Source organism: Mastigoproctus giganteus, chromosome 14 (assembly GCF_048544385.1).
Source record: "Mastigoproctus giganteus isolate SK-2022 chromosome 14, ASM4854438v1, whole genome shotgun sequence".
NCBI lineage: Eukaryota > Metazoa > Arthropoda > Arachnida > Uropygi > Thelyphonidae > Mastigoproctus > Mastigoproctus giganteus.
Genome location: NC_143588.1, coordinates 1170714 through 1194323, shown reverse-complemented (window position 1 = coordinate 1194323; position 23610 = coordinate 1170714). Strand labels below are relative to the sequence as shown.

General features: G+C 44.3%; 1 protein-coding gene across 1 annotated transcript in view; it reads left to right on the top strand.

Annotated features, from left to right (window-relative positions):
- Window positions 1-23610, top strand: part of tei (irregular chiasm C-roughest protein teiresias) — a 319228-nt gene that overhangs the window by 272341 nt on the left and 23277 nt on the right. Inside the window, exons 2-4 of the mRNA XM_090389123.1 lie at window positions 7434-7742; window positions 18131-18466; window positions 22636-22905. Of these exons, the coding sequence (XP_090245249.1) occupies window positions 7434-7742; window positions 18131-18466; window positions 22636-22905 (915 nt within the window). The remainder of the gene's footprint in view (window positions 1-7433; window positions 7743-18130; window positions 18467-22635; window positions 22906-23610) is intronic.

Sequence of the window (23610 nt, the reverse complement as noted above, 5' to 3'; positions counted from 1 at the left end):
CCTCTCCCCACATTTGCTCAGTTTCACCTTCTGGCACTCGTCTGCAATCTCTAATGAAGAGTGTGCCCTTGAAACTCGCACGTACACCCTCTCCATCTGCCGAAGAGTCTTTCCCGAACTGAGACCGACGCACTTCTTAATTGTTTCTTCAATTTCCGCTGTGTAACTTGCACGCTTCGACCTCAGTCAGTCCCCCTAACGATCCCTGCGCTTTAATGTTCGAGGGTACTCGACGAACTTCTGTCGGGCAGTTCATCAACGTATCGGTCGGAATTACGTTTGGAATTAACCCGTCGTCACCCCGGTCTCGGATCGATTGGTGCCGGCAAAAGGACAAAGCGTTCCAAATTGTATTCAAAGAGAGGAAGGGGCCCTTTTCGATCTCATTTTATTCCGCTTTTCCCTTTTCTGCAAAAGGTAACATTTTTCTGCTCAAATACGGAAAGAAAGAAGAAAGATGGATTCCCCCCCGAATTTCGCCGGCCCTTAATGAAATCTCAGTTTTGTGGGACTTTAAAATAGTGAAGAAAGGGGGTTGTCGCCTTGAAAGCTTCTTGAGACGTAATTTTATTTTGCATTTTCAGTTTTTAACTTTTTAATTGCGCATCTTTAATCGGACTCCAAAACCGTTTGATGTCCTTTTGAATTGCAAGCTGCGTTTCAGTTTGAATCGTAGACATCCGTTAATTACTGTCTGCTCTAATACTGTCGGTGAAAGCAGCGTGTTGCTGATATGTTGCTGATATCTTCGGGACCTTTTCTGCAATGACAGAAACCCAACCACATGGACACGCGTTGTGTCTTGGTGACTCCTGAACGCTAGCTCAATTACTACTCTGCGAGGATTGCGGAACTCTGCAAAATGGGTGGCCACGCGTGAGGGCGAGGCTAGATTTTTGTCGCTTTGTTCATAAATTTCTTTTGAGCATTTTGTCACCGGGAGGCAGCAGTGACGAGCAGTGTTGCCAACTCTTAATAATATTTCCCGCTAGCCGCATACTCAAAATCCGCTATTTTTAACACTTAACCCGCCAAATTTTTTAAATTTTCATTTGTTTGTACTTTGTAGTGAATAAAAACAAACAAACAAATAGTATATATAAATAGTTATTTATTTTCTGTTTTTAATATAAAATCAATATCTAAAAATCGAAATTAATTTCGAAATTCAATATCTCCTCATCATATGCTTCTTGTGTACCTATTTTGCGAAGCACTTCTTCAGGTAAAACAATTTTTACAACACTTTTCAACTCTTTTGAGCCCGTGTCGTACTGATAAGATTGCATTAACCATGCCAACACTCATTGTGTTGCGTGTTTTGTTTTTTACTAGATTTAAGTTGCTGAATATTCTTTCCACATCTGCATTGGATAATGGCAAAATTAAAATACCCAATGCAAATTGGCTAATTTCTTTAAATGGATTTTCACCGCTTGCATCTGGATATTTCTAAACTTCTGACCAAAACTTCATTGTATTGTTCATGTTTTCCCATTTAACAAGAGTAATGTTTATATACTGTTGCTCATTTTTTTCAATTTGATTCAAAAGATTTGTTTACTCTTTGTACTTCAGATAAGATAGGTTTTAAAAATAAAATATACGCTAAATTACTTTCATCTTTGAACATTGAATAAAGAAGTTGTGCAGTATAACGTTTGTAAGTCAAACGAGTTATTTCAAAATTTTAATTCAATATACTGTTCTAAAATTCTTGTTATAGCAACTTCAATGGATAATCACCTTGTTTGACACGAATGAACTATGTTTTTCGGATCTGCACCATCGTTTATGGCACTGTATAAATATTTGAATTGATTTTGTCGGCTGGTGGATTTCCTAAACCAATTATAAGTTTCAGCGATCATGAATTGTAGACTTCTAGGGAATGTTTCGCGGGTTGCATGAGATACTGCTAATTGCAAAGAATGACATACGCATTTAATTAATATCAATTTCGGTACATCGGACTTCAAATGTGTATAAACGCTGTTATTAACTCCAATCATAACGCTAGCATTATCTGTCCCAATGCCCACAAATTATTTAAATTCTGGTTTAAATCGTTTCAGCTAATTCTTCATATTATTTTTGGTATATTGTAATTATGGAAGGTAGATTAAATGATACTGAAAATAGACTAGCTCTGATGCCGTAGCCTAGTGGTCAGGCGCGCGGGTGCATAAGTACACGTGCCTTGAGTGACCGTGGTTCAAGCCCGTGACTGCTGAATACGGTACTGTTTCTTGTATTCTGTGTATCTTGTAAACTCCTTTGACCGTTTGGTCGTCCCGGAGTATAAACAGAATTCTATTTATTTAAAGGAAGTTTACAATTTTCCAGCAGTTTACAATTATTTTAATTGAATTTGAAATATTTTCAGCGTTACATTGATCTAATTCTACAAGAGCTAAGAATGTAGAAACTCTTTTATCGAATTGCTCATCATAATACACAATTGCAATACCTAATAGTTTTGTTACACTAATATCGTGTGATTCATCTAGTAACAAACTATAATTTGAAAAGCCATTGAGCACTGACTATAATAAATCTTTCTGAAAGTGAGGGTGTAGGATATATTTTATAACGCCGTTGCATTTTGTTCGATGAATTTTTAAAGTTTTGGCTGTTTGATCTTGGAATGCATTCTTACATAATTCACCAAAGTGGTCTATTGCCAGTATTGACGAGTGAGCACAAACAAACAAACTTAACTTTGCTTCAGCTTCCACTATTTGTAAATTCTTGGTGGGAAAATTTAATTTAGATTGGTTGCCTGATCTATTAGGTGAAAATGGTTCTTCTACTGACTTAATATGTTTGAAAGTTTTTAAATGACTTTTAATGTTATGTCGGTAATTCGGATCGCATTTCTTGGAAGCCAATCAAATACGACGAATAAAAATTATTCAGTGCCATTTCTTCGCGGTTTCAAAAAAAGGCGTCATTAGAATTTTTCCCACATTTTTAGATTTGATTCAACAATTAAAGCTATGACCCAACGGTCAGGTAGTTTGACAGCGGGCGTAACTACGTAAAATTGTTGGGGTTCTCCTCAGGGAAATTCCAAGAATAATATAAAACCGATTCTTCGCTTTATAAAAAAAAACAAAAAAAAAATTATGAAATATGATATCCCTACTATGTTTACGATGTATATCAATAAAACATTTCAATTATGAAATATTTTTATTGTTAATTAAATAATTAATTGAACAATTAATTTAATATTTGTTAAATAAATATTTCTTAATTTAAATGTTACATTGCCAAAATATATAAAATGCTAAACATTTATACTCTTCCCGCTAAAAAATCCGCTATCCGCTATTTCATATTTTAATCCGCTAAACCTGAAGCAATTCCGCTAAATCTAGCGGGAAAACCGCTAAAATGGCAACACTGGTGACGAGGAAACCCGCTTCCTAAAACCCGTCAATGCCATGACCAGGCGGGAGGTAACTTCGCACGTACTGATCAGTCCGAAAGGGGACTGTTCTAAACATTCCGCATCACCGAGAAGCCAATCGCCTGTGAATGAGCTACCAGCGAGAGAGAGAGAGAGAGAGAGAGAGAGAGAGAGAGAGAGAGAGAGAGAGAGAGAGAAGGTAGGAGAGTGCCAAAGGGAGATAGATCAATATACCGTTAATCGCAGCACGTCTACAGCTAAAAATATCATTTTCTCAAAAAGGAAAATTATTTGCAGCCAAGCTACGTGACTGCATCACTCGTGGCCACCACCACCCGGCCAGTCTTTCCTAATCAGTAGACAAAAAAGCTTTGGCGTAATCTTGAAAAGGGTGGAACCGGGTTGGATCTTCGATGAATTTCTGTTCCCGATTACCTCTATTAAATATTCGCGTGGCAGAATTCAAGTATTGTCTGGGATTGCCACAAATCCTGCAGCACCGCAGCAGGTGCAGCTTGCAATCCTCAACAGATCCACAAAAGCAAAGGTCCGAATCAGCGAGATGAAAAATTTAAATTTAGCGTTGAGTGACCCGTGTCCAGTGGTGGTGTAATCATCAAAACCTTTTCTGGAAACTTGGAATAATTTTCCACCTACTGATATTTATTCAGCCAATGGGAGAAGAGAGAGATGAGGGTTACGTGCTAATGCGTAATCATCCGCTGCCTGTTTCTAAACTTCAACCTCCCGAAGTTGTCCACGAAGCCAACGTTTTTGGCAATTGTGCGATTGCCAAAAAAATAAAATAAATGAAAATAAACGAAGTAAATGAAACGGTAAGCTCGTTCAAAGTGGACCGAATCGTGCCACCAATTTGGCCAGCACGCGCTCTAATACACGCCCGTGACTTAACCAACACCGACGAGGGCCGGAAGCAGAGAGGATCGAGCAATCCACAAGAGCGACGTCAACAATCCCCACACCGAACTGCAGTCCACGACCTTGACGAAGGACAAAAATCCCATCGGCCGACACAACCGGCCCCGTAAGTTCTCCGCAAACACCCACTTTGTTTTGTTTTGTTTTTTAAATAGAAACACGCGTGGCATCCACACAAGCTCGATATGCGAGTCGAGAGGTTGTGGGTATGATAGTCCCCAATTGATGTCTAGTGTGGAAAAAGTGCACTCTCACCTGGACCTGGGTCTTAAGTGGGATGACAGACTCACCTTTGCTCAACACTTCGCCCATATGAAGACAAAAATATTCGCCGCTTTATGGGCTACTAGGCAGGAACTGGTAGGAATTAGGGATCCTCAGCTAGCGACCAAGTACATTTTAATGTGTGTCCTGCCAATTGCAATGTATGCCTCGCAAATCTGGTCTTCAGCTCCAGATTCACATTATAAGTCCGTCCTTGGGATCGAGTACTGGTTCTTGCGATGGCTTAACAGAGTTGCTGGCCACCCTTTTACTATCTCAAGGGCCATTCTCTACTCAAACCTTAACATCACACCCTGGATGCAGCGGACAATTAACAGGAACATACACACTCTCGCACAAATGCTCACAGGCAGAGTGGATGCTCCAGTCCTGGATAATATTCTAGTCAAACCGCGTGCCACTGCTAGACGTTGCGGAGAAGTAAATAATCCACTGCGTTCAGTCCTGAACAATCTTAGTAGCCTGCAAAGATTCTTCCCATCAAATGCGGCAAAAATATTTAACTCACTACACATAGATGCCGAAAGACTGTGTGAGGATGCAGCATACCGGAAAGAGATCTTCCAGGATTCGTATAGACTTACCGAAATATGAATCGGCCGCAAAGTACTAAAGAATTGTGAATAAAAGTGAAGCTTTCTGCTTTAAGAACAATAATCTGTTGACTGTAAAAATATACCTTCTGTAACAGTTATGTTAATATGTAAGTTATATGTGGAATTATTAATGAATTGTAAATATATGAGCTGTATAATGTTTGTACACAATCATAAATGTGTAAATACTGTATGTATTAAGCATAAAATGTGTATATAATATTTCGGGACGAGACTACGTGTTCAGTATATGTAACCCACTGCACGTAGTATCTCGTACCCTGATATGTACTTAGCACCCTCCTGGCACTTTGCCGTCCCGGGGTGGTTTCCTTATGGAAATAAACAGATAATAATAATAATAATAATAAAGGACAGGGGTGGAATTGCCCGCCGAACAAGAAACAGCCCCACGTTTCCCTTCACCCACAAACAACTGGCGAAAGGCTGTCCACCGGTCCCCCTTACTAAAGTCCCTCCGAAACGGCACCCCTTTCTCGACCCTCCCCTCTCCTTCTCTCTCCATGCGCAGTTGCCAATCTCTCGACGATATCCGCGGGCAACAAATCAGCCGTACATTGTCCCGAACAGAAAAAACAGGCGGCGAGGTCGAAGGTTAAAACACCCGCCGGTCGTTGTTTCTAATTAATGATGTTTCCGTGGAAAAACCTGAGTCGGTAATTATTTATTCATTCTCTCTTTCCGCGTTGCTGCCTTTCAATTTCTCTTTCTTTTACCGCATTTGCTCGCTGAAACTCGGAGCCGCGCAAAATTCCACCCAAATGAAGCGGACCAAATTCGCCACGAGGCTAAAAAAGCGCGGCTTCTCCGAGCGAGATAATTAAAACCGGCGACGCAACAACGGCAAAAAGTCTCCGCAACTGACGATGTAATCGGCTCTGTTTACTTTTGCCCTCAGCTTCGTAAAGTGCGGCACAACAAGATGACCTCGTGATAATCGCGTTTGTGGCACCAAATAGGGATCATTACGAACACCCACGACTGTAAAATGAAGCGTTTGAACAACTGTACATTCCGAAAGTGCCCCCCCCACCCCCAAGTAACCTTAAGGCGTCAGAGTCATCGTTCTAAAGACGTCACTCGATCACAGCTTAAAGAAGAAGAAGAAGGTTTATCTCCAGCAGGCAACTTCGCCCTCCTCTAGAGAATGGAATTTTGGGTTCGTACCTCCTCTGGCAATTTTCCAAAAACCGGGAAATTTTTCCTCTTTGGGTTCCAAGGCCTCATTTCACTATTGATAAACGAGGGAAAACTTTTGGAACACTCATTGCTCTCATGTTAACTAATCAATTAGCGCTCTCTCTCTCTCTCTCTCTCTCTCTCTCTTTCTCTCTCTCTCTCTCTCTCTCTCTCTCTCTCTCTCTCTCCTGTAGTATCTGTTGACAACTGGAACCACGGCATCCTTGGTATTGAGCGAAAACAAGAACTTTTTCTTCTGAAGAGTTCTCCGAAGGTTCTGTTACGTAAAAGTCTGGAGGGACTTCGTCAGAAGGAATTCATCGGAAGGAATTTTGCAGTTTGAACCTCGAAGAGGACTCCTTTCGCACCGGGCTAACAATATACGAAATGAGCATCAATCAAGAGGACTCCTTCTCTTCCTACGCGCACTTTCAATGCTCGATTTGACAACCAAAATAAGCCACGGATGGACTCTCTTCGATGGCAGCAGTTTACTGTCGATGAAATTTTAGGAATGGCCACGTCCCGAGTCCATTCACTCTTTTGGATGGCACAAAACTTAGGATTCATTGGACCCTCTGTATCCTTTTGTATCGGCTACTCCCTCTCTTTTTCCTTTTATATTATTTCTTTAAGTTACGATACCACTCGATGGGGCACCGAGAGCATTGTCACTACTCCTTGTGGGTGCGGGATTTAATCCACCAGAACAGTTTGAGGATAGTCGTGGTGATTCGCTCCTGAGGGGTTGGACTGGCACTGGAAAGCAGCCTTTCCGGGGATCGCCAGGCAAAGAAACACTAAACGCTCTGATTTCTGGTCATTTTGCAGAACTCAGTGTCATCATTGGACTGATACGAGTTCAGGGTTCAAGGTATACAAATTTCTTTCTCTTTTTAGCCATCGGCAATAATTGGTATGAATGAATATGATGGTAGTGATTTACAGCAACGAGCGGGTGTTATATAAAGCGCAATGTAAAGTTTTGTCTCGTGCAGGTCTGATGTTCCCTCCGCCTACAGCGTCCTCTTCTTCTGAAAAGACCGTGAACCTCGGGGACTCCGTCAGCATCCCTTGTCCGCTAGTGACGCCCGGTGGCTCCGTGCAGTGGCTTCAGAACGGACAGCCCGTGGTGCTCGACATCAGTTCTCACAAAAGGAGGCACTGGAAGGTTTCTGCGGACGGAACTGCCGCTCTGACGATTGCCGACGTGAGGAGGTCGGACGCTGGTCTCTGGGAATGTCAAGAACTCCGGAGTGATGGGTCCGTCAGAAAAGTTGCCAGGATCTTGGAGCTGATTGTCGGAAGTAAGTTAGCAAATTGTCTGTCTCTCTCTCTCTTCCCCCCTGACCTCACCCCTTTATCAGATATCGTATAGTTCATGAACTTATTTCAGGGCAATTTCTCTTTGAATCTTTTACACCTGGAATTCATCTCGGTGTTAACCCATGTGTTCAACTGTTGCAGGGAACTAACGACACCTCCTTCTTTAGAGTTTCCCCTTGAATTAAATGTAGTTATTACAATTGTAATTGGATTCATCAACGAATGAATTCATCATGGTTAAAAATTTCTTTAAAAGGAAGGCGAAAGGTAGAAGAAATGAGATGTTCTAATCCTCAAATCGATGTTCACTTTGGGTGGATTCAGCTGAAGTGCACTTTGAGCATTCTTCAATTCTAGAAATCGGACGGCTTCTCATCTCCGTTTTCCGAAATCTTCCATCATTTGACCTTAGCTGGAGTTCTGCGTTATTTGTTGCGTAAATGAACAGTCGAGACGCATAATCATCCACCTCCCTTAGATAATATCGATCTCCGTATGTCGATCTTCAATCATGGTCGAGGTTCGACATCACGTGGACACGATGAGATTTCGTCCATTAAAGAAACAACATCCGCTGTATGTTGAACGTGGCCTCACCATCAACACGTCGCTTCCCTTCCTGATGCACGCAGCAATACTGCTTGAGGACGGATATCTGAGCAAAGTGAACTGCGCATCAGTGCAGTGGACGCTTCCAGGGGCGCTGTTTAAAGCAGAGATGAACTCCTAGAAACGAACATCCCCACCTCGGAGAATATTGTACTGCCCTGCCTCTGGACATTGATCAAATCACGCTTATGACCACTGCCCTCATGGCCAGATGTTCAATTTTCTGCCAAGGTTCCTGGGCTTCAATGTACACAGTCCGTAAGTTCCGTGAATTCTAAGGTCGTTGTGCTGTTTGAAGAGCAATAATCTTCCGGTGAAGTCAGGGTGAAGGAAAAGAAACAGTTTCACCCTTGTCGATTACTTGGTCACGATGAAAAGAGCCCATAGACATTTCTCTCAATTGAGAATCAGCCTCCCGCTCCCCCCATAAATTAAGGGTGTGCGTGATGGGTTGAGTTTCCCGGTTGCAAATTCGAAAACAACCAATATTCGGCTTAATGTGAGCCGCGATCAATGGAAACGTGCAACAGAGAATTTGGTCCCCGGCCCCCTAATGATTGCGAACAGCGCAAGACAGAGAGGTTGCACTCTTCTGGCCCACCAACGCTGCCCCTTTGTGTTTTCGCAGACGAGAATCATTAGCTTTAGCCAATGCAACCAGAAAAAGAAACAGAAAGTGACAATCCTGGCCGGCCCAGAACGTGGGGATGCTTTGAATATGCGTAGCCCGCGTGTCTTTCGATCATCACGATGCAACTAGAGCGCCCGCAACCGAACGCAGCTTGGAAACGCTGGATTGATATGGAAGACGTTAAAAACAGAGTGTAAACAAGAAGGGCGCAATTAGATGGATGGCTTCTCTCGTTTTTTGTGAAAGAGTGCGTCCCGCGTGCACAATGGAATTTCTAAGAGATCGTAAAGGAAGGTGCCGTACCTGAACTCTGGAAGTCTTATCGTGAAGCCGGTCCCCAAGATTAGAAATTAAAAAGTATATTTATGGAGGAATTATTCAATACCGCTTTACCCACCGATCACCCTACCTCCACATTGAGGCGCACCAACGCCCCAAATCTCTCGGACACCCATTTCCGGCCCAGAAAGCCATAAATGACATCGCTCCAATAGACTTTTAGCGAATCTGCTTTTTATGGGAATGTCCCCCTTCGTTCCCCATCTTGGGGTCGAGAAATCAAACGAAATAATCAACATCCCGCCGCACTGGTACTGGAGACCGTTGACTCCGTGTAACGGATCTCACCGGAAACTACCGACGGAACGAGAGGGTGGCGCTGGTGGAGCGATGTCAACCCCTCTAGAGTCGCACTTCTCCTAAAAACGAATGTGAACTTCAGCTGGAAAAGCGATTTTTATCAAAAGATCGCGAACAGATTTCCCTCGAGGACAGCGCAGTTGGTATAATTATCGACCTCCCCAAACCGGGTGGAAAAGGCCCGGGTTCGGTTCTATTCCCGTTAATGACGAGGGGATGGGGTTTTTTTTTGTTCAGCAAACAAAAAAAACGACCGCAGAACGCGCACAAAATTGACAGACTCGTTGTGTACAGCGCCTAAAACCCAACAACAACAACAACAACAACCTGAACGGATTCTTCGTGAATGAAACGTGCGTACAGAGTGAGCAGCTGATTGAAGAGTAAAAGTACAACTCTCTCTCTCTCTCTCTCTCTCTCTTTCTGTGTGTTAAATGGCGCCAAAGGGAATGCGGCTTCGCGCTTTATGCTTCACGCCCCATCGGTGCCGCGGTTATAAGCAACAACAATTTCATAAAACGTGACCCCGTCCACAAATCGCATCAACTTTCATCTTCGCTAATTTTTATTGGCGAAACTGAATCGGGCTTTAAATCTTTTTCTTTTTCTTTTTCTCTCTAACGGCGTTGTTAAGGAGACAGCAGCGCTGGCAACGGAAGCAGCGGTGAAGACGAGAAACTCGGATAATTACTCTGGAACTACGCAGTTACGAGACTCGGGTCTCATAAAGCGGGGTGGTCGCGCCGGAATGGTCCCGAATTAAAAAAAAAAAAAAGGCGCGCGGAACTAATTGTGTGAAGTAGAAGAAGAAGAAGAAAATCTTTATTGTACAGTAAAGATACAATAATGTGCCCGCCACAGCCAGGGGCTTGACAATGATATAGAAATATAAAAATATGTACAGTATAAAAATTTGTGCAGTATAAAATATTACATAACAATTAAAAACGTAGCATTAGCCATTCAATAGATACGAGTATGTACATAGATGTGAAGCAGACAGTACACCAAGGTATGTACACGTTCATATGTACAAAGCACATATTTAAGCATATTCACACAAGTCAGAATATTTCACAGTGCCAAATTGATGTTCGGTATTGCATTTTCTTGTGAGACAGTTTTGCCTGCGACGTGCCGTCATGCGCCTCATAGGAGATAGCAGATGGAGATATCAGTATAAGTCGACATCAGGGGCCAAACAAAAGGGGAACAAGTTCGGCCAACGAGCGCCTGTAATTGCGATCAGAAGCGAATTTCTGCAGGTCAACTCCGATCATTAGCAGGGCTTGTACTGTAGGAAGTACTTGTCCAGGAAGGAATCTGTCACTGATCTTCAGCCTGTTCCGTTGTAGCTGAAGAAGAGGGGTGGCTCTTGGGAAGGAAGTGGAACATGCCACTGGCATATATTCCAGAAGTCAGGGGAGTTGATTTTGCCAACCAGCATTTTGACTGTGGTCACAGTTCTCCTCATGCCGATTATTTGAGGCAGCCGCGGGATTTGGAGTTGGTCGGCCATGCTGGTGGTCCTCTGCTGAGGGGGGAATCCATGTTTGTGGGTTGCCCACTTCAATATCCAGTATTCACTGGCAAAGATGGGCTTCATGAGAGAAGGTACTGCGGATGCCCATATTTCAGAGGCATACAGAAAGGTAGGATACACAATGGTTTCCAGATATCTGATTGTGGTTCTTGCGTCTGTGTTATGAAGAAGATGTTGACGGGCAATCCAGCGCATTCGGCTGATCTTGCGTAGAACACATTCGATGTGACAGTTGAACCTAAGGTTTGGGTCGAAGGTTACACCGAGATCTTTGTGTTTAGTAACACTTGGAATAACTGCACCCTGCAGTGAGGGTTGTATGGATGTGGGACACTTCTTCAGAGAAAAAACCATAATAACGGATTTTTGGGGGTTCAGTTTGAGACCGAAATGGTTGAGATGGCTAGAGAAAGCTGTGATCTTATTACAGATTTCCGATGTGATCACTCCCCTGTCGGCTGATGGTGGTATTTGCGTTAGGAACTTTATATCGTCGGCGTAGGTAATGACATCATCTCTGTTACACACAAACGGAATAAGGAGGGCGGTAAAAAGTAATCCCGATAAAACGCCACCTTGCGGCACACCAGCATTGATGGATCGGGTATAGCAGAGGTTGCGATGAGTGAGGTACACTGTTCTGTTCCGGAGGAGCGAGTGCAGAAAAGCGAAAACGTCACCTTTGATCCGAAAGAAATTGGTTAGGAGATTCAGAAGGGCTGAGATGTTGAGGCTATCAAAAGCAGCTTCAATATCGGCATAAACAACCGCCATTTCTGATTTGGCCTCAAATGCATTTAAAATTTCCGTTTGGACTGCCAGAAGGTTGGAGACAGTTGATCTATTAGGGAGAACATAATGGAGTTGTTTTGATGATTGTGGAAGAAGATGGCGTGTTATATGCGGAAGAAGGACTTTTTCCAGTAGCTTTAGGAGCGTGGATGCAGTGGAGATCGGTCTATAGTGCTTCGGCTGGCTTGGTAGTTGAACTTTAGGTAGTGGGGCAAGACTGTATTTGCTCCAGGATGCCGGAAACACTCTATGGGGGAGGATGGAGTTGAACAAGTAGAGCAGAGGATCAAGGATATATGGACTGAGGCACTTTACGATGAAATGTGGGACGTTATCGATGCCAGCGGTGCATGACGGACGCAGCGAGTTGATGGCTTGACGAAGCTGCTGTCGATCGATTTGAATAGAAAACAGCTCATCATCTGGACTTGAAATGGGGTCTGGTTGGTAATCATATGGTTGTGTGATGTTGTCTTGGAATCTGGCTACATAGTTGATCCATTCAACTGGATTGAAATTGGAATCTGGTTCAGAGTTATAGGTATATGGCACTTTGCCTTTGGATAAGGTCTTGTCAGTGTATTCTTTAATGGCTTGCGATTTCAGTCTATTAAACAGTGCTCTAGCTTTGGAGTACTGAGTTCGGTCATATGCTGTACCAGACTGTTTCCATTGTTTATGGAGGGACTGTTTGCACTTGAAACTGTGATTTAGCTCCGAAGACCACCAAGCATTAGTTCTAGCGGAGATAGTGACCTGTTTAGCTGCTGAGAACATAGTAACAGTGTGCAACCATCTAGTTAATATGTCTAGAGCCAGTTCCGGATCTCCTGATTCGAGAACTTCCCAGGGAATTAATCTTGTTGCATAAAGGCATCTGTTCGGTTGTAGGAAGGTGGGAGAGATGATGATCTTCCTTTTGACGTAGTGGGAGACATTAAAGTTGGGCGTTGGGAGCTGCAATAGGACTACGATGGGTTCATGATCGGATTCAAAGTGAGTTTCGGGTTTAATGTCGACGCTACAGGAACCAGACGATAATATGAGATCCAGGCGATGAAGACCTCTAGTTGGGCCTTCGTTTATGATCCTGAGGCCACTAGGTGCAATCTTAGCCATAAGTGACTCATGAAGATGTTGGAGATTTGGTGGTAAGTTAAAGTCCCCACAGATGAGGTGGATAGCAGATGTGTGAAGCGTATTTATTAGCCAGGATGCAATATCATTGATTGTCTGAGCATCGGGGGTTGGGGGTGTATATATTGCACCGAGATCTAATAAGCCAGAGTTGATCTTGACCGTTACTATCAATGCTTCGAATAGATTGAATTTGCTGGAGACTACATGTACGAACTCAAGTCTACTGGCATTTATGAAAACAGCAACGCCCCCACCACAGGTATGAGAGCGGGAGGTGAAGAAAGATTTGTAACCAGCAGCTTGGGCGGAGGCAATTGATTCTTGTTGTGGTTCCAGCCAGGTTTCAGACATGCAGATGACGTCAGCCATTTGGGACAGAAGCATCTGCTCAAGTGTCTCGAGCTTATTCCGAATACTACGAACATTTTGATAAAAAATCTTGAGTGTAAGGTGACACGAGACCTTCACGAGTGCTGATTCGAGGACATTATTTATTTTCTTTGTTGGCTTTTTAGCACGGTTAGTTACAATAGTTGGTATGAGCTGAGGGTGGATTTCATTGTAGCTGTGGTATTGCAGAGATTGATCAGAGGTTTTGTCATCGGGGTATGTATAGGGCTCATCATCGTGTGACCCTGATTCCTGGTTTTGGGGCTTCTGAGAATAGGAATGCCTATCAAACCGTCACGCTTGGGAGCAGTCTTGGTGGGATAGCGCATTAGCCATGGCTAGGCGTGGGGTGATATTGGATTTAGGTTCATAGTATGGCCTGAGTAGTGATCCAGACGGCCAGAGAGCAGTCGCTGATATGGAGCTGAAATTCTGTGCATCGCACTCAACTTTGAACAGGGGTGTTTTCTTAAGAAGTGTGACGGACACAGTAAAGTGCAGCTCATGCATTATGTATGACGCGATATCATCTGGAGTTGTATTTGGGGCCAGTCGGGAAACGAATAGACTTCGTCGAAGACGGACAGTTGGTGGATTCATCGCCTGCAGCCTGGAGGTGGCCGAGGTGCCCATTTTAAACGATCGCCTTCTCTTTAGTACATTTGGGGTTCCCATTTTACCCTCTTCAGGATGGCGAGGCTTACTGCAGTAACTCTGGGCCACAAGTGTAGGAGGAAGTGCAGCTACAACTTCCGCCCGGGATGGTTGTAATGTTTGCAGTGGGGGGCCGCAATTGTGGATTTCAGGTTTCTTCGGCATTGTAGGTTGATACACTCGGCTTGAGTACGAGTAAGGCTCGACGATAGTTTCAGGATTGGGTTTCCATTGCAATGTAGTAGATGGCTTCTGTGATTTGTGGAGTGGGACACTAAGTGGATTATCTGGATTAGCTGATTCTTCCGTAGGATTGGCAGGGTTTCTGGTCTGGTTTTCCTGGCAAGGAAGTTCTTTGGCTATCTGGATCTCGGGGCAATTTAGTGTTTGGCCAGAATTCAGTGCATTAGTGCTGTAGGAGAAGTTATTGTGATCCTGATTAATAGCGCAGGTCTGAGTCGTAGCGCATTTAATAGCTGGACCACCATCATTACATGTACACAAACTTGGATCTTGAGAAAAGTTATCAGCTATGGCGGATACGTAGTTATTAGTAGTGCAGAGCATACGGTGTTTGATATCTTCAAGTATTGATGTTATAATAATTTCAAGTGATTTACGGTTCTTGAAGAGGCACGTGGAGTGGCTAGGAAACAAAGATTCAGCAAGCGAAAAGTCAGTTTGTGTAGACACATTAGTAAACATGATAGAGGGTGGGGAGTTCCTTCTTTGGGGATCTGCATGCATTGTTGGCTGTGCATGCGGGATATTGGCGAAGTCTTCTGTTTGAGTTGCTACAGTGGCGACACTGCGATGGTGGGACTTATCATTTGCGTCTGTTAAGTTAGAGAAGCTAGAGTCTTCATCATCAGGGTCAACCGAACAGGTTGCGGCGTTAGTGATATCACAATGGGAAATAAGCCGTTCCACGGATCCGGCCCTTATATCTGGGAAGCAGTTCGTTGGATGAAATGTATCAGCAGCTGAGGTGCTGGAAGTGGGTGATGTATCATTATCATCTGCTAATGGAACTGCGATCGCTTCACCAACTTGATTATCTGTGCAACTGGTAAACTGCTCGCAGGACCTAAATTTTTTCGGCTGGTTGTTCTTGCAAGGAACGCACGTGAAATTCTTGCGACGCGGGGCATTTAATTTATGTAGGGATTTTAGGCCCGAACATGATTCGCAAAGCAGGGCGAAACATAATTTACACGAGACCACTTCACTGACTTCTTTGTTGCAGCGGCTGCAAACGACAGTAGTCGTCTTTAGTTGATTTTTGGTGTTCCTGGTCGGCATTGCAGTATGACGGAAAGCGACAATAATGATTTTAGTAGTTACCCTACCAGGGCGGAAAAACGAAGGCGAAGCAGAACACTTTTGACAATTGCTCTAAAGAGATTAGGCGGTGTTTGTGGTAGCACAACTCCCTAGTTTATTTCAGGCGAAGTCTTTAAAACAGCAGGAGGCAATGGGCTAGATACCAAGAGGTGGGAGCACTCACAGTCGTCGAACACTGGTTGTCAATAGCCAACTGCTTTTGTTCTACAGTTGGACAATGGAAGTACTGTATCGTATTGATACAGTCAGTCAAGAAATAATATATAAAAAAAAACATTACCTGAGGAAGATGTAGGCGATTTGGCATCATTACCGGACAGATCATCACCAGAGGAATTCTTTAGAACATCTTTCTCGAAAATCAAAACAGTATAACCGCACAAATTAGTAACTTTAATCGGAGCTGATTCGCATGCTGCCACACACTATACGCGCACGCGCTGATTATGGTACTAAAGTTCTTTCGGAGACAAAATATGCTTCGTTAAGACGCGTTTCTTCTTTTTCTTTAATTACTGACACGCTAGAAACGGACGCTGAAACGAACAAAGTTCAATTTTCCATTTTTGTCGGTCACCTCGCGACGCTTTTCTTTCCCTTTTTTGAACAAAACGACGAACGCGACAGAAAAGCGAAATTATAAAAATAAGGCGCCGATTAAGAATGGAATTAAGACTCCACCGGGGAAAGAACAACGAAGGTCCTCCAGACGAGGGACAGAATTTCTTTTGCCACACCTCCGCAACGGCGGCTGACGTTTTCCCCCACTTCACCCCACCTACTGCCAACGGGGTACGCGAGGGTGCGCAATATTTCGGTATTTGCGGCGTTTGCGCGAATTACAAAATAAAAACGCAGACACGATTTCATCGGAATGAAAATGTAGAGGGCGGGGGAGGGGGGGGAGCACTTGAGAATACCCTTCGCTGTTACATGCATAGAAATGCGAACATTATTCGCAACACCAATTGTTTACTAACACCTGGTCTCGTCCACCCACTCGGATTTACTGATGAGAATTCACCGTTTCCTGATAATCCTGCTCAGTTGACCCAAATTCCATCCAGAACTTATTGGCACCTGCACGTTTCGTGGTCTTCAAATTAATCTGGAACGAAATGCAGCACCTTCTGGAGGTTTCTCCTTCTTCTTTTTGGGGGCAGATGACTTTAGGCCTGACGTAGCCCAGTGGTCAGGAGCGAGAGTGCATAGCACGCGTTCCTTGAGTGGACCGGGGTTCAAGCCCGTGACTACTAAATACGATAAATATTTGTATTGACGATTTATTGTAAACTCTACTGACTTGGTTGTCGTGCCGGAGTATAAACAGAAAATTTAAAAATTTATCTTCCGTCTGTTTTGGGACATCGATCCACCGAGTTATCGCGTGGCGAGTGTGGGCAGGTTTTCTTGTGAGATGGGGGTCTTCCAGGAGGCTTACGACTCGGTTCGGTACAGTTAATTCCGAGAAGGTGAATGAGTTCCCTCAAGTGCTTCGAAAACGGAGACTCCATCATTTCACCAATCTGATGTTACGATGACAGACGAGTGTCGAGGACCACATTTCGGAGGTGGTTCGAGGAGTCTATCGATGTGTTCTCCATCAACAGAATATTGTGGCGGCTATGAGTTCTTGGCGGATGGCCCACAAAGTACTCTTCTTCTTGGCCCTCAGGAAGTGTTCCTTGAGATTCGGTTTTTTGGTCCACGTTAGTGTAAGGTGTGTGTATGTGTGTGTGTGTGCGATGAAACTTTCCGGATTTGTTTTCCGTTGGCAACAATTCTCAAAATGTTCTTTTTGATCGGAGGGGCGGTTTGTCCCCTCAAGAGAGGTACCGAATCTTGGTGGAAAAGAAGGATATCTTCGCGGAGGCCAACCTTAAAGAACAATTAAAAACGAATAACTGTCGATGTGTTTCTAAGCTGCTTACAGCATCATTAACTTCTTAGAAAGAGAGAGAAAGAAAGAAGCACTTGAATGACACGCACGATCTATTTTTTGGCAGTTCGCTTACCCGTTTCTCACAGCTGACCCCCTGTTCATTTTAACTCAGTTGTAAAAGGCATTGCTTAAATGTAAAATTATTTTTAAATTTAAACTTCGATTTTGCAGAACAAATCCAAATTGAGGAAGAAGAAGAAGAAGAAGCGCGTTTAGAAATTCGAAAATAAAACAAAACAATCGATCGAAACATTAAATCATAAAAATAAAGAGAAATGCAAACTTCATCGAAATTATTGAAAACAAATCGCAATCTGCTCCTCGTTCCTGTTGATGAGCCAATCACGTGAGCAGTTAGTCACATTCAGCGTACTCCGCGCTTTCAAGTTTTTTTATTGACTGCCACAACGTCATTGAAATGAATGGAGAAAAAAGAAGATCCTCTCGTGGAACACGTTTCAAAACTAACTCATGTTTTTGTTTTTTTATTCGTTTCGTTTCATAAAAGAAAGAATTGTTAATGGCCACAGGAGCGGCTACTTTAAATTTCGATTTTAAATAAACCGCATCACTTTCGTAAATGACTCACGCTCCTGACGTCTTCCACCCCCCGAAGTTCTTTCGGGGTAGCCCCCCCTCCGACGAAAGCGAAATCTTTTTCAATATGTGTGTGTTTCTTTCGCAGGTGCGCCCCACGACCCCTTCATGGAGCTGGAGGGACGGAGACTGGCTCACCAAGCCACCATCACGGTGAAGGAGCAGACGAAAATCAGCGTGCACTGCGTGGCCCCCGGAGCGGTGCCCCCGGTCCGCCACATCCACTGGTCGCTGGGTGACGCCAACATCACCGCGGCGAGCGAGCTTTTCGTCGAGTTCTCCCCCGAAGAGGACACGTACATCAGTCGGAGTGTCCTCGGCCTGAACGTGACGAGGAAGCACCACAAGAAAGAGCTCATCTGCCAAGTGCACCACGTCACGTGGTTACAGTCCGCCGCTGTCAGTGCCTCTCTCAACGTTTTGTGTAAGTAGCCGTTATCCTTCCTTTCAAATCCACAGTGCATGCGCCACAGAAACGCAAAGATCAATTTAGTTTAGTATTCCTAAAGATCAAACATCAGCCAAAAAAAAAAAACATTCAGATATTTCCATTTCCACAAGGTAATCATCTAATTTTGCTATAAACTTAGCCATACTCGCTGCCTCTACCACTTTGCCAAGCGACTTAATCCGATGTTCGAGAAGCAGCTGCGCACACGTGAATTTTATGAACTGCATCCTTCAATGATTACGTCGCGGTAATTTAGCAGACTGGTCGACGTCAACTCCCCCGAGATTTTATATTTGTGTCCCGTGGTTCGCGTCTCGCCAAGAGGGAGAAGAGATCTTCCTCAACCGTTTTGCTGAATCCCTTACCCACCTCTGCATCCTACAGCTTCTGCACAGTTCGTCGTGTGAGCGTCGCTTTGCAGTCGTCCCGAAAGTAAAATCCTCTTCTCAACCCTCTGCACAAGTCGTGTTTTGTTCGATAGGTGCGGTCTCCAAACCCGAACGCAGTATTCAAATGAGGTGCAATTCAGTCGTTGTAAACGGGATTATGAGGTCCTTATCGGTACTAGCAAAGATCGCAGACAGGTCACCCTGTGTACGCTGCTTTGAAAATTTCATGAATTAAAACGCTTGAGTCGTTTCTACGTTGAACCAATTTTAGCTGCTCTCCTCTCCCCTCCCCTCCCGTAGCATGTGACTCAGTGTAGGATTTCTGTTCCTTAAATGCGTAACGTTGCGTTTAAAGCATTAAAAACTTCAGCTGCCATTTTCTGGATCATTTGCTCAACCGATCCAAGTATTTTTGAAGCACCGTGGCCTGTCTCAGATTGTTAACGACCTTTCCCACCTTGAGATCATCGGCTACTTTACAGCTTCCTCGGACACCCTCGTCAGCATCAGGCAGGAAAATTAGAAATAGGAGGGATCCCACTTGTTACGCTGGTCGTTCCCCTGGAGACCGGCCATTTATGACAACCCTCTGTCCCGTGAGTTCGAGCGAGCCTTCAGTCCAGAGTAGGTCCTCACCCGTAACTGCAACTCCTTCCTGTTTATACGGCAGCCATCTATGAGGGATCGTATCAAAAGGTTTGCTTAACTGTAGTCAAAATTATTACCCGCACCGAACTGTCCAATGAATACTAATTTAGTACCTTTTGGAAGTTCACGCGATGAACGCCGTTTAAAAAAGGAAAGGATTCGTTCGACAAAAGGACAAGAAAGAGAGAGACGCGCTGCTTTCGTCCATCTTGGAAGAGGGGTGCTTACCGCTGAACGCACTCTTAATTATCCAACTTCTTTTCATTTCGCAAGACGCACGACGTGGTGTTGGGAACATGCCCCTGTTAGCTCCGAAAAGTCGCCAATGAGCGCACAGCACTAAACGCTGAAAATGTATAAAATAAAAAAACTGTGAGGAGATTCCTTCCTCACAGTTTTTTTATTTAATTTTTGGACATTCGGGGGTTCGTTTCAAACATTTTAACGCGCCTAACAATAAATACCTCGCTTTATCCCCCCCCCCCCAATTTTTTCACGCACCCCTCGAAGGAGCAGCAGCAGCCTCATTCGTAGAAAAGTTGAATTCTCTTTTGGAATTCTGTTTTTGAGAACAGAACTCAAAAGATAAAGTTCTCGTGCGTCTTACTGCAGTGCTGCCATCTACACGTGGCCGTGCGACTCACTCCGCATTACAGACCGTGCAAGCGCGGTTCTGTGGCGGCGGTAACGTTATTCTACCGCCGCCAGGTGGCGCTACTGGGTCATTAGTGTCGTCGCTACCGTTAAATAATGCCCGATCAGCGCGTGTTTGACGTCATCACGTGTGGGCCACGAGAAGACAAAAGGGAACCGCAGCGCAGAATCGAGGAAAAAATGAAAAAAATGTTCTGCGCATGACTGAAAGCTAATTTATGGGGACAATACGGAAAAACAAATAAAAAAATAAAGTTTCGATACTTTTAAGCGCGATAATTTCTTTTAATTATAACGTTGTGAAGAAATGAAGACGAACTGTTTTATTCCATTCTGAATGTGTTGCGCGCAATTTGTAATCCAACTAATTTTTATTCGTTAAATCTAATAATTGAACAGAAATTATTTTTCGATGTTTCCTCTTCACGTTTCTTTTCCTTTTAATGTTTCTATTTTTACCGAAATTGTTCAGCGAAATATTGAGAATGATATTAATTAGAAAATCTACAATTATTTCGCCAAAATGGCCATTTTTGCAAACGTCATTCGAAGAAAATCAATCGGTAATCGATATACACTGTGCTGCCATTTTATTAGGTACACCTACCTAGTAGCGTGTTGAGCCTCTTATTTGGCAATGTCCTGAACCGAAAACTGGACTTCATCCCGTTAATAGCGCCTTCAAAACAGCCTGAATTCGTCTAGGCATGGATTGAGCAAGATGCTGAAAACGTTGTGCAGCAATGGAGTACCATGCAGATTATGAGTGTATCACGCAGTTCCTCGAGATTCGACGGAATTGTAGGACTGCAGCGAACAGCCCTCTCCAGCTCATCCCAAAGATGTTCAATAGGATTGAGATCCGTGGACTGAGCGGGCCACTGAAGCAAAGAAAAGTCATTGCCATGTTCCTGGAACCGTTCCATAGTGATGAGCCTTCCTTCAACATGATGCACCAGGAACTTCCACTGGTCACACCAAGCAACTGTTTCCCAGTGCTGGTGTTGTTGTGCCCACAAGGAGGCGTGTTCTCTTGTTCTTCATTGATAACAAAGGTAGGCGATGTGGTCATCGGCTGTTGTAGCCCATTCACGAAAAAGTGCAACTAGTGGTCCGTTTCGATATTTTGTTCTGCGCACCAAGGTTGTATTCTGAAGTGATGTGCGACATTCTGGCCCGTCTGTTTGCTTGCACAATTCTAGCCGTTCTCATCTGACCTCTCTCTCTCTCTCTCTCTCTCTCTCTCTCTCTCTCTCTCTCTCTCTCTCTCTCTCATCAACAAGCGATTTTCTTCCCAAGGAGTGCCATTGAGAGTATGGTTTCTGTTCGTTGCACCATTCTCGATACACCCTTGAAACTGTGTTACGTGAAAAGTTCATGAGAACTGCCGTTTCAGAGATTCATTGTCCAGCACGTCTTGCAGCTACTACCATGGCACATTCGAAGTCCTTTAGATCACTCATTTTCCCCATTTTTGGTACGGTTTGTACGCTTAACTGATACTAGAAAGGTTGTTCTGCTGTATTTATATCCATAACTGTCGTCATGTGACTTGCAACGTTGTGGGACAAACTATTTGTGGGCACAGCGCGGGTGTATCTAATAAAGTGACAGCGCAGTGTAAGTTTTCAGATGATTTCATCGAGCGTTAAACTAATTTTGTTTGCAGAATTTAAAAAGCCAATTTCTGTTCAGCATCCATCATAAAATGATTCTCTCGGTGGTCATCTGCAATTTTTGGGTTTAGAGAAGAGCAGCGTCTACGAATGATGCTTGGATGAGGGACAATTGCAGAAATTTGTAGGATATCTAACGGTGGGGACGCCTAAGCTCGCAGTTCTGACCACGTAAGTTTACGGAAAGAATCTCTCCCAAGAAGGTGTCACCGCAAATAACGACATCGGAACGAAACGCCGACAGCGCCGACGAAATCCGTAAATTCATTGAGTTCGCAAATGGTCCCGCCGGACACTCCGAGGAATCAGTTACAGGAGGACCCGTGGGAGGGTTCTCGAAGCGGAGGAAATTAACCATGCCGTGGAAGGGACCTTCTGCCTTCGAGCTTGCTTCCAGTGACGCGGAGTAACGGCAGTGGCACAGACCACGCGCAGTTTCCGTAATTCGGTGAAAGCGAATTTGTCCGCTGCTTCTTTCTGTTTCGCTTCGTGGGGATTCGATGAGTTTGCGGATTCAAACCTCTTTGGAGAGTGCAGGAATTCTGTGAAGTTAGCCAGGGAGGAAGGGGTTTACATCCCGCACAAGAGTTGTGCAGTGAGCCACTTCACAAGGACCCCGTGGACTGGCTCACTGCGGCCAACTGCTTCGGCTCTTGCGCAGTGGACTCTTTTTGAGCCATTTTATATTTTAATTAAAACTGAATTGTTTGCGTTATTTGTTGAGTTGCGTGGGAGTGCGAGTTTGATGTAATTCCTTTCGATGTTTCCTTTTCAGATGTTCCTTCGTTTTCCATTTCCCGAGAGCCGGGGTTCGGGTTCCCCATCGTGGAAGGCATGTCCGTGTCCCTGAAGTGCGACGTCGACGCCAATCCGACGAGCGTGCCCCAGTGGGTGAAAGACGACGGCCCCCTCACCACGCAGCCCAACTCTGACGGGTACTTGAACTTCACGTCCATTAACAGGGGTCACGGCGGCTGGTACCGCTGCTCCACAGACCACGAATTTGGTGTGTTTGCTTCCTTTGGCTATTTCCTCAATGTACGCTGTAAGTTGGCGTCTTCTTCACTTTGCACCACATTCGCGCTCATTCAAACACACACACACACTTCCTTTCACTCTTTTTCTTAGTACCATTTCCTTCATGGGGGCCACGGCGATGATTTGGGGGTTGTCCTATTCCGGACAGTTTTTCACTGGGAGATTCCCATCCAGAAACGGGCCTCGAACACAGCTTGCACGAAGATCCTCCTAAGAGACGGTACATTTGTTCGTGGGCAGTACAGATCCACCTTTCTAATTTTGTTCCCGATGCAAATGATTGAGAGATCGTTCACGCTGACTGTGGACAGTAGCGGGATGTTGTGGGCAACAAAACCTATTTCCGTTTGAATGAAAATCGGCTTCGTTGGACTCAAGATCAGAATTTGGATTAGAGACTGCTGCTTGAGATTTTCTTTTGCCGAAATTCAGGAAACTCCGAGCTGACTGCGCAAGGTGATGCGATGTGCATTTGCAGCAGAGGTCGTCGCAGGTTAGTTCTATTTAGAGAGGATCGATTTGGCCCCAAAGGCCTCGTAATATTAGCCTTTTCTGCGAGTGCCGGGCATTGCCATTCGCGTTCACGAATTCTATCGTTCGGGCCCTAAAACAGCGTGGATGCCACGAGATATTTTCACTGTTATACGCGAGGTGAAGTTTCCCCACGTCGCGTCACATTCTGCGATCTGATTGGTGGAACATTTCGACAACG